The sequence below is a fragment of the Trachemys scripta genome, chromosome 6 (genome assembly GCF_013100865.1).
Source record: "Trachemys scripta elegans isolate TJP31775 chromosome 6, CAS_Tse_1.0, whole genome shotgun sequence".
NCBI lineage: Eukaryota > Metazoa > Chordata > Testudines > Emydidae > Trachemys > Trachemys scripta.
Window position 1 is genome coordinate 12349561 of NC_048303.1, and position 16274 is coordinate 12365834.

General features: G+C 43.8%; 1 protein-coding gene across 1 annotated transcript in view; it reads left to right on the top strand.

Moving 5' to 3' along the window:
* LOC117879088 (CBP80/20-dependent translation initiation factor-like) overlaps window positions 1-16274 on the top strand; it is a 102566-nt gene that overhangs the window by 71711 nt on the left and 14581 nt on the right. Inside the window, exon 2 of the mRNA XM_034774041.1 lies at window positions 9817-10029. Within this exon, the coding sequence (XP_034629932.1) occupies window positions 9850-10029 (180 nt within the window). The 5' untranslated portion in view covers window positions 9817-9849. The remainder of the gene's footprint in view (window positions 1-9816; window positions 10030-16274) is intronic.

A 16274-nucleotide genomic window follows, 5' to 3' on the forward strand; every position in this document is an offset into this window, starting at 1 on the left:
CTTTAAATCTTGGAAGGCCCCACCTCTTCCGGTTGAGGCCCCGCCTCTTAAGGTTGAGGCCATGCCCCCGCTCAGGATTCCAGGGTACCGGTAAGTCCTTTAAGTTACTTTCACCCCTGATTTTGAATGAGGCCCTATGACATCAAAGACATAAGCATTCAGATCCTTGTTCTGTAAGGTGTGACTAGTTGTTAGCAATTAGGTCAGTGGTGGGCAACCTGTGGCCCGCAAGCCGCACACAGCGCGTCGGGGTAATCCGCTGGCAGGCCGCGAGCCAGTTTGTTTACATTGACCATTCTCAGGCATGGCTGCCCACAGCTCCCAGTGGCGGCGCCAGGAAGTGGCGGTGCCAGGAACAGCGAACTGCAGCCACTAGGAGCTGCGGGTGGCCGTGCCCATGGACGGTCAATGTAAACAAACTGTCTTGCGGCCCGCCAGCGGATTACCCCTACGGGCCGGACGTTGCCCACCACTGAATTAGATCCTTGTTAATGTGAATGCTCCAAAGAGGCTTCCATTATTTTGTCAGATGTGAATGCTGACGTGCTTTGCAGTTGAAAATTAAGAGGCTATAGTTTGTTTGTGATTTGCATTTGCACTCAGAATTCGCTGGAGTAGCGTGAGGTGGGGCAAGATAGAGTAGTGCAGTTAACCCTGTTCTGTGGATTTTGTTTGTGCATTTCCCGCCACTGTATAAAATGGAAATGCAGCCAACCTTCTTTCTTACTGCTTGGTTCTATTCCCAACTCTTGTTTCTGACATGCTGTTTGACTTTGGCCAAGTCAGGCCAACATTTTCAAATTTGTGTGCTTAAATTAGGCACCTAAATAGGTGGTCTCCTTTTAAGAGGTGTTGAGCATGTGAAGCTCTCATTGACATTGATGGAAGTTGAGAGTGCTTAGCCGCTCTGAAACTCAGGTTGTTTATTTAGGTGCTTAGCTTTTCAAACTTGTAGTGGCAGAGACTGGGAAAGATCCCAGACATCCAGGGTCAGGGGTCTACTCTATTCACTAGAGCCCTGCAAATCGGTGGATATCCGCTTTATATCGGCGGTTCATTTTTGCAGATTGGCTGCGGATACAAATTTTGTATCTGCGCAGGTCTCTACTGATCACTTAAGTAACGGTCAGTGTAAAGGCAGAAGCTTACAGTCACTGATCACTGACCTTTACTGGTATTGTTGTTTCTTTGATTGAGAAAATGTTAAACCTATTCCAGGCTAATAGCTGGATAAAGAATTGGCATATTGGATCAGTTCATAGCTTCATAGACTTTAAGGTCAGAAGAGATCATTATGATTGTCTAGTCTGACCTCCTGCACAATGCAGGCCACAGAATCTCACCCACCCACTCCTGTAATAACCTATGTCTGAGCTGTTGAAGTCCTCAAATCATGGTTTAAAGACTTCAAGGTGCAGAGAATCCTCCAGCAAGTGCCCCGTGCCCCCCATGTTGCAGAGGAAGGCGAAAAACCCCCAGGGCCTCTGCCAATCTGCCCTGGAGGAAAATTCCTTCCCAACCCCAAATATGGCGATCAGCTAAACCCTGAGCATGTGGGCAAGACTCACCAGCCAGACACCCAAGAAAGAATTCTCTGTAGTAACTCAGATCCCACCCCATCTAACATCCCATCGCAGGCCATTGGGCATATTTACTGCTAATAGTCAAAGATCAATTAATTGCCAAAATTAGGCAGTTCAATGCTTCATGTAGTGCAGTGGACTTTCTCCTGTAGTGGACAGTATCATATGCTTCTGAGGGAAGGTGCTTGAGTCCCCACAATGGACAAATGTGGAATGACCTGCCCATTACCATCCTCAGCCAGCTAGGGTGTGGTGTAAGAACATAAAACTGGCCATACTGGGTCAGACCAATGGTCCTTCTAGCCCAGTATACAACTAATGACAGTGGCCAAGCATGAGGGTTTATATTTCGTCTTTTCTTAACTTGCTAATAATGTAACCGTGGATGTTCTCTTTACCCATATAAACATATACTCCTTTTTAGAATCCTAATATCCATGATATCTTGTGGCAGTGTGTTCCACAGACTACATGTTGCGTGAGAAGCTTTTCTTTTTATCAGTTTTAAATGTATTGCCTTTCAGTTTCATTGAATGTTCCTGCCATGAGTCAGGTAGTGGTTGACTTTGCATATTTTCAACTCTTCTGCTTTAGCTAAGACTGGCTTTGGTTTTGATTGTCCCCCAGGCTGCATTATGCCTGGTAGTGACGTTGTAATGTTTTTGGGAGCTGTACATGTTTGCTATTAAGAGCTATTCATTTCTGAGTTTATCTAAATATGTTCCTGGCATGTGGTGCTTTGTAGTACTTTGTCAGTCCCGTTTTTTATTTGTGAAGAATCTCTGGAGACTGGAAATTGAAAAGATATAGAACATGCTGTGTATTAACTAGAAGCTGCAGCCATACAGTTTTGTGTGGTGAATTCAGCAAGACTTTGCAAGCTAAGCAGAATCTGCTCTGGTCAATACCTGGATAATGCAAAGTTTTATCAACAATGGTTGATTCAGTTCCCTCCTAAGTCAGTGCCCCAGGCAGATATGAGGGGACCTTTTACTGCAGCAGGTGTTGTGCTTTGGAGTAAATGTAACATAGATGTGCTGACCATTTCTTGTTTAGAAATATCTCATTGCTATTTTCATAGGGGCAAAGGCATACAAACCATGTGACCTGGCTATATTCCATTTCAGGTCACTACATTCTTCATACAGATCTTCCTTGTACATTTTCAGTTGGATCTAGTAATTGCCTTCATTTCTCATCCCAAATAGGTATTGCTGTGAGCTGTTAAACACCTGTCACATTACATGCCAGAGGTGGTGGTGTTTCAGTGGTGTATGAAGAGACTCTTGCAAGTAGTTTGTAACATACATCAGTTTTATTTTCTAACGAGCTTTCAGATCTTTTGTGATAAATACACTATGCAAATGCAAGCTGTTGATGTTAGGAGAGAGATCTTTAAAATAATTAGAATGGCGCCTGCTAGTAACACTATACCTAAGGCTCTGTCAGCTTTTCCATTTATAACCCCAGGTTTTCAGGGGATTAAAACTCTGCCCTCCAACCACTGGCCATGCAGTAATTTGATAAAGGAAAATCGTAGGCTGTGAAGAGGTTTTTCGTTTCCTGAACGAAATTGGGAAGGGCAGTGCGGTGAGAAAGTGAAATGTCACGTCTCTTACAAAGCTTGAATTAAGTGTGCATGTGCATCCCTCTATGTGCAGTGTGGATTGGGGGCAGGGCGTGTTATTGGCTGGAGATGCTTTCGAGTTTTTTTGTTTTTAACCATAACTAATTCTTTCATGCAGGACAGGAATGCCCAGCCCGGGCCTGTATCATAAGCTGCAGTATAATGGTTTCTTACGCTGTTATTAATAACTTAGGTTTATGTAGTGCTGTTTTATCCTGAGAGATCCAAAAGTCCTTTGCAGATTTACCTACTGTACAAACTATATGTAGGAATCATTTCACCTTCTGCTGAAAGGCAGCCATCTCTGGGGGAAAATGTGGCAGGTGTTTCACAGTGCACAGCAACACTTCCTGGCACTTGAGGATGGGAAATGCAGAAGAACATTGTGTCCGGTTGAAACCACAGAGTGAATTTAGGCTGGCAGACTATAATTACTCAAGCTGGAATTTGATTAGGACACTGTGGTTCCCACTCCTTTCCTTTCAAAAGTGGGAACTTAAGTGACTACAAGTAGTTAGGATTTCATTTTAAAATCTCTTTATTAAGCATGTCCAGCAGCTCCCCGTCCTGTGGTGGCATGAGGGTGAGCAGTCGTCCAGCACGGTTGAGAAAGGAAAAGGATAGATAATAAGACAGAAACTATCATATTGCTTGTATATAAATTCGTGGTACGCCCACATCTTGAATACTTCATGCAGATCTGGTCACTCTATCTCCAAAAAGATCTACTGGAATTGGAAAAGGTACTGAAAAGGACAACAAAAATGATTAGGAGTATGAAATAGCTTCCATATGAGAAGAGATTAATAAGACTAGGACTTTTCAGCTTGGAAAAGAGACAACTAAAGGTGTCTAGTGACTGGTGTGGAGAATGTAAATAAGGAAGTGTTATTTACTCCTCATAACACAAGCAGTAGGGGTCACCAAATTAAATTAATAGGCAGCAGGTTTAAAACAAAACAAAGGAACTATTTCTTCACACAACGCACAGTCAACCTGTGGAACTTTGTGCCAGAAGATGTTGTGAAGGCCAAGACTATAACAATGTTCAAAAAAGAATCGGATAAGTTCATGGAGAATAGGCCAGGATGGGCAGGGATGCAAACCCATGGTCTGAAGCGTCCCTAGCCTCTGTTTGCCAGAAGCTGGGAATGGATGACGGGGGATGAATCACTTGATGGTTACCTGTTCTGTTCATTTCCTTTGACACACCTGGCATTGGCCACTGTCGGAAGACAGGATACTGGGGTAGATGGACCATTGGTCTGACCCAGTGTGGCTGTTCTTATATTCTTACGTTGAATAAACAGAAAGAACTGGAAGTCTTAGTACATAAGCTAAATTATGACTTAATTGGAATCACAGAGACTTGGTGGGATAAGTTTGATGACTGGAATTTTGATATAGAGGGGTACATCTTGTTGAGGAAGGACAGGGAGGGTAAAAAGGGTAGAGGCGTTGCATTATACATGAAGAATATATATACTTGTTCTGAGGTCCAGAAGGAGGTTGGAGGAAGACCCGTTGAGAGTCTGTGGGTAAACATAAAAGGGGTAAAAAAGAGGGGTGATATCATGGTAAGGGTCAACTGTAGATCAACAAATTAGGAAGAGGAGGTGGATGAGGCATTTCTAGAATAACAGAAATATCCAAAACACAAGACCTGGTAATAATGGCTACCCAGACATCTGCTGGAAAAATAATACAGCAAAACACAAAATGTTCAATGAGTTCTTGAAATATATTGGGGACAGCTTTTTGTTCCAGAAAGTGGGAGGAAATTAGGAGGGGAACAGCCATTTTAGACCTGATTCTGACCAATAAGGAGAAATTAGTAACAAATCTGAAGGTGGAAGGCAATTTGGCTGAAAGTGATCATGAAATGATAGATTTCATGATTCTAAGGAAAGGAAGGAGTGAGAGCAGAAGAATAAGGACAGTGGAGTTCAAAAAAGCAGACTTCAACAACTCAAAGAAATGGTCGGTAAGGTCCTGTGGGAAGAAAATCTAAGGGGTAAAAGTTGCTCAGGGGAGTTGGCAGTTTCTGAAGGAGACAATATTAAAGGCACAACTGCAAACTATCCTGATGCAAAGGAAGGACTGGAAGAATAGTAAGAGGCTAATATGGCTCCAGCAGGAGCTCTTTAATGACCTTGAAAATAAAAAAAAAAAAAAAAAAAACCCTACAAAATGTGGAAACCTGGTCAAATTGCTAAGGAGGAGTACAAAAAAATAGCACAAACATGTAGGGACAAAATCAGAAAGGCTGAGTCGCAAAATGAGTTACATATATCAAGGGCCATAAAAGGCAATAAGAAGACGTTCTTTAAATACATTAAGAGCAAGACAAAAACGAAGAAAAGTGTAGGTCCTCTACTTAGCAGAGAAGATGAGCTAATAACTGATGACATCAAGAAAGCTGAGGTGTTTAATATCTATTTTGCTTCAGACTTCACTAAAAGGGTTAACGGTGTCCAGATACTCAACACAATTAATATTAATAGCAAGAAGGAACATAACCTAAAATAGGGAAAAAACAGGTTAAACAGTATCTAGGTAAGCTTGATGTATTCAAGTCAGGAGGGCCTGATGGAATTCATCCTCGGGTTTGTAAGGAAATAGCTGAAGGAATCTTGGCACCCTTAGCAATTATCTTTGAGAACTCATGGAGGATGGGTAAAGGTCCAGAAGACTGGAGAAGGGGAACTAAGAGGACCCGGGGAATAATAGATCAGTCAGCCTTTCCATACCTGGAAAGATACTGGAACAAATTATTGGACAATCAGTTTGTAAGCACCTGGAGGATAATAGAGTTATAAGGAATAGCCTGCATGGATTTGTCAAGAACAAATTATGCGAAACCAACTCAATTTCTTTCATTGACAGGGTTACCAGTCTAGTGGGTAGGGTGAAGCAGTAGATGTGATATATCTTGATTTGTAGTAAGGCTTTTGACACAGTTCCACATGACATTCTCATAAGCAAACTAGGGAAATATGATCTAGATACATTCATTATAAAGTTGGTGCACAACTGCTTGAAAGTCCATTCTCAGAGAATAGTTATCAGTGGTTTTCTGTCAAAGTGGGAGGACAAATCGGGTGAGGTTCTGCACGGTCTTTCCTGAGTCTGGCATTATTCAATATTTAAATTAATGATTTGGATGATGGAGTAGAGAGTATGCTTATAACATTTGCATATGACACCAAACTGTGAAATGTTGCAAGCACTTTGGAGGACAGGATTAGAATTCAAAATGATCTTCATAAATTGGAAAATTTGTCTGAAATCAACAAGATGAAATTCAATACAGACATGCAAAGTACTACACTTAGGAAACAAATCAAATGCACAATTACAAAATGAGGAATGACTAGCTAGTTGATAGTACTGGTGAAAAGGATCTCGGGGTTAGAGTGAACCACAAAGTGCATATGAGTCAACAATGTGATGCAGTTGTGAAAAAAGCTAATCTAATTCTGGGGGGTGTAGTAACAGAAGTGTCGCATGTAAGACATGGAAGGTAATTGTCCTACTCTACTCGGCACTGGTGAGGCCTCTGCTGGAATACTGGAAAACTGTTTTGGATACCACACTTTAAGAAAGATGTGGACATATTAAAGAGAGTCTCTAGAGGAGAGCAACAAAAATTATAAAAAGTTTAGAAAGCCTGACCTATGAGGAAAGATTGAAAGAATTTGGCATGTTTAATCTAGAGAAAAGAAAGCTGAAGGGGGGACATGATAGTCTTCAAATATGTAAAAGGTTGCCAGAAAGAGGATGGTGATCAACTGTTCTCCATGTCCACCAAGGATAGGACAAGAAGTAATTGGCTTAGTTTGCAGCGTGGGAGATTTAGGTTATATATTAGGAAAAACTTTCTAACTATAAAAGTAATTAAGCACTGGAGCATATTACCTAGGGAGGTTGTGGAATCCCCATCACTGGATGATTTTAAGAACAGTTTAGACAAACAGTTCATTAGGGGGCTTATTCCTTCACCCTCTCACTTCCCTGGTCCTTCTCGCATGAACAGAGAGCAACAATACCCAAAGTCCGAAGGCGCAAACAATTCAATGTTTATTGGGGTGAACTTCCAGCAAGCGTGATTCCAGTTTCCTGGAATCCTCAGTGTCCCCCTTCCCAGCTCTGACACCACAGAGCCTTGCCTGTCTCCCTGTTTCCATTCCCTGTTCCCATTTCCCCCCTCACCTTAGCAAAACATGATTCCAGTTCCCCCACCCCCAATCCCTGTTCCCATTCCCCCTTTACTTCCTGATTGACTGAAGACTATATAGTAAAATTTGAGTTCTGCTTAGCTATCCCTTAACCAATCTTTTTACTGAAATTTAACTAACCAATCCTAACATACTGTAACACGGTTATTTAACCAATTATATTCCACCACCTTAATTAGTTTACACCCAGCAAAATTTATTATACAGCAGACAGAAACAATTACAGAACCAGACAGAAACCATGCAAATAAACACACAAAACAATACAGAAGTGAGGATTTCACAACTACATTTATACAGACATAAGGGTTTTCCAGCTGTGTCTATTGATAAGTAAATTCTTACCAGACAAAAAACTATCAAACTAAATTTCCTTTTACATGTTCTAGGCTCTTTCCTTTCTCTGGAGGTGATAGGAATATCAGGACAGGATTGTATTCCTAACAGCCCAATAGCGCCTGATTTTAATGTGACTGGTTTGGAATGTGAGGATGTGACCGTTCACTTCTCAGTTTATGGCTGCCTTTGCTCCTTAGCCAAAGGCCTTACTTAGCCTAAGAACCAGGCCTCAGACTGTCCCAGTACGAGAAGGCCCTTACACAAACAGACAGTAATTTTAATTCTTTCTTTTATACCTCTATAACTAGCTAAGTGATAAGAATACAAGTAAATTCTTAAAGTATAGGCCTTTACAGACAGGCCTGAATATCTATATCCTAACACACTTGTCAGAGATGGTCTAGTCTGCCGCAGCATGGGGGGGAGGAGGGGGACTAGAGGACCTCTTGAGGTCCCTTCCAGCCCTGCATTTCTATGATTCTGTCCTCTTAGCAAATCTTGTTTCTATCACAAAGACAGACTTAAAGGCAAGGGAAATGAGAGGCTATGAAATCAACAACTCCTTCAGAGCAGATTTATCTGCTGCCTAGAAATCAGCAAACTCAGGAATGATTTTATGAATAAGTAGCACCAACCTCAAATTAAATCCAGGGTTTCCTCATGGAACTTTCAAGTCAGGCTCCGACCGGAGGTGCACTGTTCAAAGGGATAAATATATGGTATGCCCCATCATGTATAACATGAAGGCTTGATTTGTGATCAGCGCGAACTGTCCCGAACTTCCATTGGCTTCACCATTCCGTGTTGTTCCGACTCAGGCTAGGAACAAAACTATCACCGCCAATGAACAAGGTTTTATGTGTAAAGGGGATTGTGTGTTCTTTCTCTGCAGACAGCAATAAATTGCTTATCTCCTAGTGCTGCTCTGGTGTGTAAGTTCAGACTGAGAGTAATGAGATCCAAACCACCCACTGCTTTCCCCTGTGGTTTCCAGCAAATGGGCTCATGAAGAAATTGGGTTTTCCCCCCTCTAATATTAAATTTTTAATGATCAAAACCATGCAAAATAGAACCCAGCTTGACCTTTCTGTTCCGTTCCGCTCAGCACACCTTTGACTACCTCCTGGCCGTTCCACTTGCAATCACAGACGCTGAGACAGCATTTTGTTTTGTACCACTATGCTATAGATATAGTATATCTCTTTAATTATTTGTGCTCCCCCTGGACTCCTCACATTCCTGCATGTCATTCCCAGCTGTGACCTGGTGCCATATTGTCCATTTGTCAGCAGTACAACTAGAATAGTAATGAATGTGCTCTTCATCACTTCAGTTGTACTGTACATAGACCCTTACAGGAGAAGATGCTTTAATGATAAGTTTAAACTTAAACCTTTGTCAGCATTTCTTTCCTTGGATCTGTGGTAATACATTAGGGGCTAGATTGTGCCAGACAGGCACAGGGGAGTGACTATGTTTTCAGCTTTCCAGTAGGGAAAAAGAAAAAAGCATGTATAGCCTTTTTCCTTCACTTTCTTTGTTCTGTATTGAAATTTATAACTGTCACTGCTTCGCCTTTCTAGAAGTCCTTGTTTGGTACTGGTTTAGCGCTGCAAAGAGCAGTCTCAGACCAGTGTATCTTTCACTGCTTGCTTATGGAGAATAGAATTCTGGATCTTCTGGTTTAGAACATGTGTGTCTGCCACTCAAGTTCTCGTGAAGGAAAGATTTGAGTCGTATTAAGGCTTATGTTCTCTTTTAGCCCTGCTGTTGGAAGTTAGTGTAATTGTAAACCCAGGAGCATTCAATAGAAGGCACCATACTCACTAACCAGTATACTGGGGCTTTGGTACATTGCTTCCGTACTTAGTAGGTGTTTTGAAATATGAAGGCACATGCTTGTGACTGTCATCTAAGGGAGAATGCAGTGTATGTGTTTGTGTGTATGTATGTAAAGTATTTTGCTTGGCAGATTTGTAGCTTTAGGTAGAGGACAAGGAATTCATTTGTATGTTCTCTCTTTTCCCAGGCCCCCTCCATTCTCAGTTCCTTACCTGGAGTGATGGAAAACTCCTCTGTGGCATCTGCCTCCTCTGAGGCAGGGAGTAGCCGATCTCAGGAAATCGAAGAGCTGGAGCGGTTCATTGACAGCTACGTCCTTGAGTACCAAGTCCAAGGTTTGCTGACCGACAAAACGGAAGGGGACGGGGAGAGTGAGAAAACGCAGTCCAACATCTCGCAGGTTAGTGCAAGTGGACATGAGGAGTTAAACCAAGATGCGGGGTCACCGTGAAATGATGCCCTGCTCTCTAGGAGATGGGCTGTCAGGTTTGGATACATATTATGTGCATGTAGCTAAGCGGACATCTACAGATCTTGGCAGTGAAGGGTGGGGGGGATAGTACAGTGGCAGATTCTTGCTCCTTGAGATGTCTAGTAAAGATCTTTTGTCCATTACATTCTTCAGCAGATGTTCCCCAAATAGCCCTAATGTTTTAGCTTCCCTAGAAACACCTCTGAGTTTCAATTTGAAGAGAAATTTTGTCTTCTCATAAATATTGGGTTACCAAAGGGCTGGAGTTTCTGCTCTGATGAACTGGGGCTGGGAATTGCTGCTCCTACTGGTGGGAGGAAGAAGGAAATCTGTGTGCATGGAAGGTAGTAGAGTGGAGAGCTGGCTTGTGTGGGTCTGCTCAGAAATCTGTTTCTCTGATCGAGTTGTTAGGAAGGAGTGACTGCTCTATACTGCAAGTGGGTGCTCTGTTAGATTACAGAGGGGGCCAAGAGAGCGATACTTTTGCAAGAAAGAAAGCAGTCTCTTATGAGTGCTCATAGCTCTGTGCAATGCACCACCAGCAAAAACACAGCGGCCCAGGCCCCGTATGGACTGGCCTGTCTTGACCAGTCTGAATGGGATGTGTTGCAGTAACACTAGCTGAGGGATATTAAGCTTGGCAGAGGTGCTGACTTTCTATTGTGCTGGGGGGTGCTTGGCCCCCGCTCTGCCCCAGACCCTGTCCCCACTAAACCCCTTCCCCCAGAGCCCAACCCCTGCCCCGCCTCTTCCTTTTCCACCCTGTTCCGCCCCCTTCCCGGAGCATGCCCCGCCCTCGCACCTCCCCCTCCCCCCTAGTGCCTCCTGCATCACGGCAGGTGGGAGGAGCTGGGGGGAGGGGGAGGAGCTGATTGGGGGGCTGCCGGTGGGTGCTCAGCACCCACCATTTTTTTTTTCAGCCCCGGAGCACCCACGGTGTCAGCCCCTATGAGGTGTGGTGATGTGTTGAGCAATTGAGAAGTGCTTGTTAGAACCTAAAGACCTGTGCTGCATTGATTCTAAGGGTAGCTCCCACTGATATTTGGGAGCACACTGATTCATTATCAAACGTAGCACATGCCCCAGAAACCTCCATAAATGGATGCGTATCGCTGCTGCTCATTCAGGGACCTGAGAGCTTATTGCAAAATTGCCATTTTTTGCTAAGACACCTAATATATTTCTGGTTTGGAGGGGTGCAAAGGCCCAGGAGAGAGAGGGATTGTCTAAGGGAGGGGTGGTTTGGGGTTGTCAGTGGAAGGGGTACAACTAGAAATAATACTAGAAAGTTACATACTAGGGATGTAACTTTTGAAATGGACAATTTGGGCTGAACGTCATAAAAAACGAGAGCTGTCTCCTGAGCGAAATTGTTGGTTTGAATTACAGCGCTACGCTGTGCTAAGCACATTCCGAACATGTAAAATGGCAGAGATACGTTTGAGAGGAAGGATGGTCCAGTGGTTAGGACGCTAAACTAGACCTGGGTTCAAGTCCCTGCTGTGTCACAGGCTGTCTGTATGGCCTTGGGCAAATCACTTTCTGTGTCTCAGTTCCCCATCTGTACAACAGGAACAGTAGCACTTCCCTGCCTCACAGGGATGCTGTGTGGATCAATACATTGGAGATTGTGAGGCTTTCAGATGTTCTAGTCAGAGGGCCCATGTAAGTACTTAAGACAGTATGCAGATGCAGTCCCTGCCCCAAAGACCAGATCTTTAACTATTGGTACTGCCATCAGTAGTCATTTAAAACTGAAAATGGATTCAAGCATCCAATTTCAGACCTAGGTTTGGATCTAGATATTGAATATATCAAGGTCAAGATGTGTTTGGGTCCTTCTGTTTGTTACGATCATTATTTTTTGTATTGCAGTAGCTCCTAGGAGCCCCCGTCATGTACCTGGAACCCATTGTGCTAGGCACTGTACAAACAGAGAGAAAAAAGACAGTCTGTGTCCCAAAGATGATTTATTTTAAAAATAATCCTTTTGGATGTATGGGAGAGTGTACTGTCAGGAGGAATCCCACCCTGGCAGAGGGATGGAATAGAAGACCCATTCCAACCTTTTACTGCTCTGATTTCTATGAGTCTTCCGTCACCATAGAAAGACTTGGTCTTGCAGTTCCACTCTCTGTGCATTTGTTTGCTTCCATGGTTGCCTTTTATTTCTGTAGCTTGTATTTAGGTTTTCTGCTGTGCCTGGGGCAATGGTGGCTAGTCACACCAAAACCCAAAGTGCAGTAGGCGTCAGGCAGGGTCTCACGAAAGGGCTTTGTTCTGGTGATGTGTCTATGCCTCTCACAATGAGGTCACTATAAGTCCTGAATCACCAGGGGACCAATCTTATTTTACATTTTCATTCATGACCTTGGCATGACAAGTGGGAGAGTGCTAATAAAATGTGCAGATGATACAGAGTTGGGAAGTATTGCCAATATGGAGAAGGACTGGAATATCATACAAGAAGATCTGGAGGACCTTGAAAGCTGGAGTAATAGAAATGGGATAAAATTTAATAGTGCAAAATGCAAGGTTATACACTTAGGGACTAACAACCAGAATTTTTGCTATAAGCTGGGGGCATATCAGTTGGAAGTGATGGAGGAGGAGAAAGACCTGGGTGTATTGGTCGATCACAGGATGTCTCTGAGCTGCCAATATGATGCTCCCCTGAAAACGGCTAATGCACTCCTGAGAGGCATCAGGCGAGGTATTTCCAGTAGAGAGAGGGATGTGTTATTACCATTATACAAGGCATCATCTGGAATACTGTGTGCAGTTTTGGTCTCTCATCTTTAAGAAAGATGAATTCAAACTGGAACAGGTGCAGAGAAGGGCTACTAGGATGATCAGAGGAATGGAAAACCTATCTTATGAGAGGAGACTAAAGGAACTTGGCATGTTTAACCTAACCAAATGAAGGCTGAGGGGAGATATGATTGCTCTGTATAAACACATCAGAGGGATAAATACCAAGGAGGGAGAGGAGTTATTTAAGTTAAGTGCCAATGCTGACACGAGAACAAATGGATATAAGTTGGCCATCAACAAGTTTAGGCTTGAAATTAGATGTAGGTTTCTAATCATTGGAGGAGTAAAGTCCTGGAGCAGCTTTCCAAGGGGAGAAGTGGGGGCAAAAATCCTAACTGGCTTCAAGACTGAGCTTGATAAATTTATGGAGGGGATGGTATGATGAGACTGCTTACAATGGCCTCTAGCCCATCGGCGACTGCTAGTAGCGAATATCCCCATTGCCCGGAGATGGGGAGGGCTCTGAGTTACTACAGAGAATTCTTTCCCAGGTGTCTGGCTGGTGGGTCTCGCCAACATGCCCATGATCTAACTGCTCACCATATTTGGGGTTAGGAAGGAATTTTCCCTCAGGTCAGATTCGCAGAGACCAGGGTGGGTTTTCGCCTATGGGCACAGGTCACTTGCAGGTTTAAACTCGTGTAAATGGTGGATTCTCTGTATTTTGAAGTCTTTTAATCATGATTTGAGGACTTCGGTAACTCAGGCAGATGTTTTGGATCTATTACAGTAGTGGGTGGGTGAGGTTCTGTGGCCTGCAATGTGCAGGAGGTCAGACTAGATAATCACAACGGTCCTTTCTGGCATTAAAGTCTGGGTCTGTGTTTTCCAGTTCTTCAAGGAATGTGCAGGCTTCCCATCCTGGTGGCGGTTCAGGAAGTGATTTAGTAGCATATTGGGAGTTGTTGTTCAGTTTGCCAGCTTGTCACACAGGAATCGTCTGCGTAGGTAGTGAAGAGACGGTGAAAGCAATGATTGTGCTGCTGCATGTTATAGAAGGAGCTGCTTCTTTTTCCCTCTTGCAGTGACATGATCATGGGAGTCAAATGGCTTTGAAACACCAATAATAAGACAACCCTCTCTCTCTCAGCGTGGAAGTGCCTTGTAAAGAGCCCTGCCATGATGACAGCCCAGAGAGACTTGCTTCCCTTTGTGACTGAAGTTGGATCATGAGTGAATAACACCAAGGGACCATGCACTGGGACGTGCATTGGCATTTCCCTGCTCAGAATGCAATGCAGAGAGCAGGGATGGCAGAGCTGCTCTAGAGACTTCCTTCCACCCCTAATCTGCCCCAGCGAGTTGGGTTGGGTTGGGCTGGGAGTTGGTCACTTTGGTAACTATAGTTTCAAAGGGAAACACAGGGTTGGTTAGATTCTGCATCTTGTTCTGGTGTCTATCACAATATATTCTGGGTGAAGATATATGCAGAAACCAAGCCAGTGACAGTAGAAGTAGGCCCAGTGGCTCAGAAGGAAGCAGCTGTTCTGTCAACAGGAAAAAATGGGGAGAATGAGGGCTGACGTACCAAAATAACCCAAGGTGAACTGACCTGACTAGAAAGGCCTTGATGACTGCTATAGAGGGACTCGGGCAAATGTGCCCAGGGAGACAGTGCCATAGAGAGGAGGTGGTCTGTGAACTGACTCGGCCCCACCTCGAGCCAGATATACTCCAGAACCATTATGAAGGATAGGATTGTGAATTGATTCTGTGTTGTAGCCAGCAGTAAAAGGAGGTTGGGGAGAATAGAAGCATGAATTCCCTCTCTGTGTCCTGTCACCGTTTCACTTATGAAACAATATCCAATAAGCGCCAGCCTTGTTCTGAACAAGGACTGGAGTTTTTACTAATGGACAGGATAGTGGGCTCAGATCTCCACAGGTTTCCTGGATGGAACTGGATCATTTCCTTTCCCCAGAGATTCAATGTAAAGGATGCATTTGTCCATAGCACTTTTTAGTCACAAAACTCTTCATGACTCATTAGACCACCCAACAGGCTCCACTGTGTTATATAGGCAGCATCTGTAGATGGGGAAGGAGAGAAGCAGAATAGGGCTATGGGGAAGCTCTGGGAGAATGGCTGAGTATGTGGGAGTCTGAGGAGGAAGATTCTTCTATTGACTTAGCTACTGCCTCTTGAGGGGATGGATTTACTGTAGTGATGGAAAAAACCCTTCCATCACTGTAGCAAGCGTCTACACTACTGCGGCATACCTGCAGCGCAGCAGCTGTAGGGCGTGTAGTGTAGACATCGCCTTCATCTATATCTTTGGGCAAGTCACTCGTATTCTCTGTGCCTCAATTCTCGATGAGTTTAATAATATTTCCCTTCCCAACAGAGGTGTTGTGAGGATAAATTCGTTCACTGACATGTCTGAAGTGCTCAGATAGTACAGTGATGGAGGATATTTACTATAAGTACCTAGAAAGGGGAGGAGGTGTTAAATGCTACTGTGTATCATGAATTGGCTATAGTCTCCATTTCCTTACCCTATCCCTTGGAGTCCTACAGCAGTAGCATTTCTGCCAGTGGGGCACTTGGGATGCTGCTCCAGTCAGAAGAAAACAAGAGAGAATATAGTGAGAGTAAAATAAATGTAACTTCTGCTTAATTTGTGCCAGGGCTGAGCCTCTAGGCTTGGCCGTTCATAGCTCCGGCACCTCTGGGCTTGGCCGTTCATAGCCCCGGCACCTCTGGGCTTGGCCGTTCATAGCCCCGGCACCTCTGGGCTTGCTGCGTCGGTTATGAATGTAAAAAAAAATGCTTGCGTCCCAGCACCTAATTGCTTGTGCCCCAGCAGTATGCCACTTGCAGCTGTTAATATAACAGAATAGCTGTCCCATAAAGATATTCGTTCCAGGGCTGTTGTTCCTGTGCCTAAGACTGCTAAGGGGATACATGCATAATTCCAGCAGAAGGTTTTCCAGTACAACAGTAACAAGACTTCACTGAAGAGTTGAACAGCCCTTAATAATTAAGCACAGGCACAGTTAAGGTTAGTTATAATAACCCACCTAAAATGTTGACCTAATGTTGCCATTGCCAGGAGGGTGAGATGTAATATACAGGTCACTTTTGAAGCGCCAGTTTCTAATATTGGCCCTTCTTCATGTTTTGTGGCCTCGTCCTCATCGGTCCTTAAATGGTCAGATTAATTCCTGTTTCTGCTTGTGTGGAATTCACTTAGTATTTGCTTTGTGCGTCAGCCTCTGTGATGTCATCAGCAGAGTAAATAAATAGCATTTACCTCAAGCTGGAGCAGCAGAGAGAGCTCTGTAATAGGGCAGGGTGAACATTTTCCATCCCGACTGTTTTTTTTACGGAGAATTGGGTTTTTCGTAAAACGTGTCTGC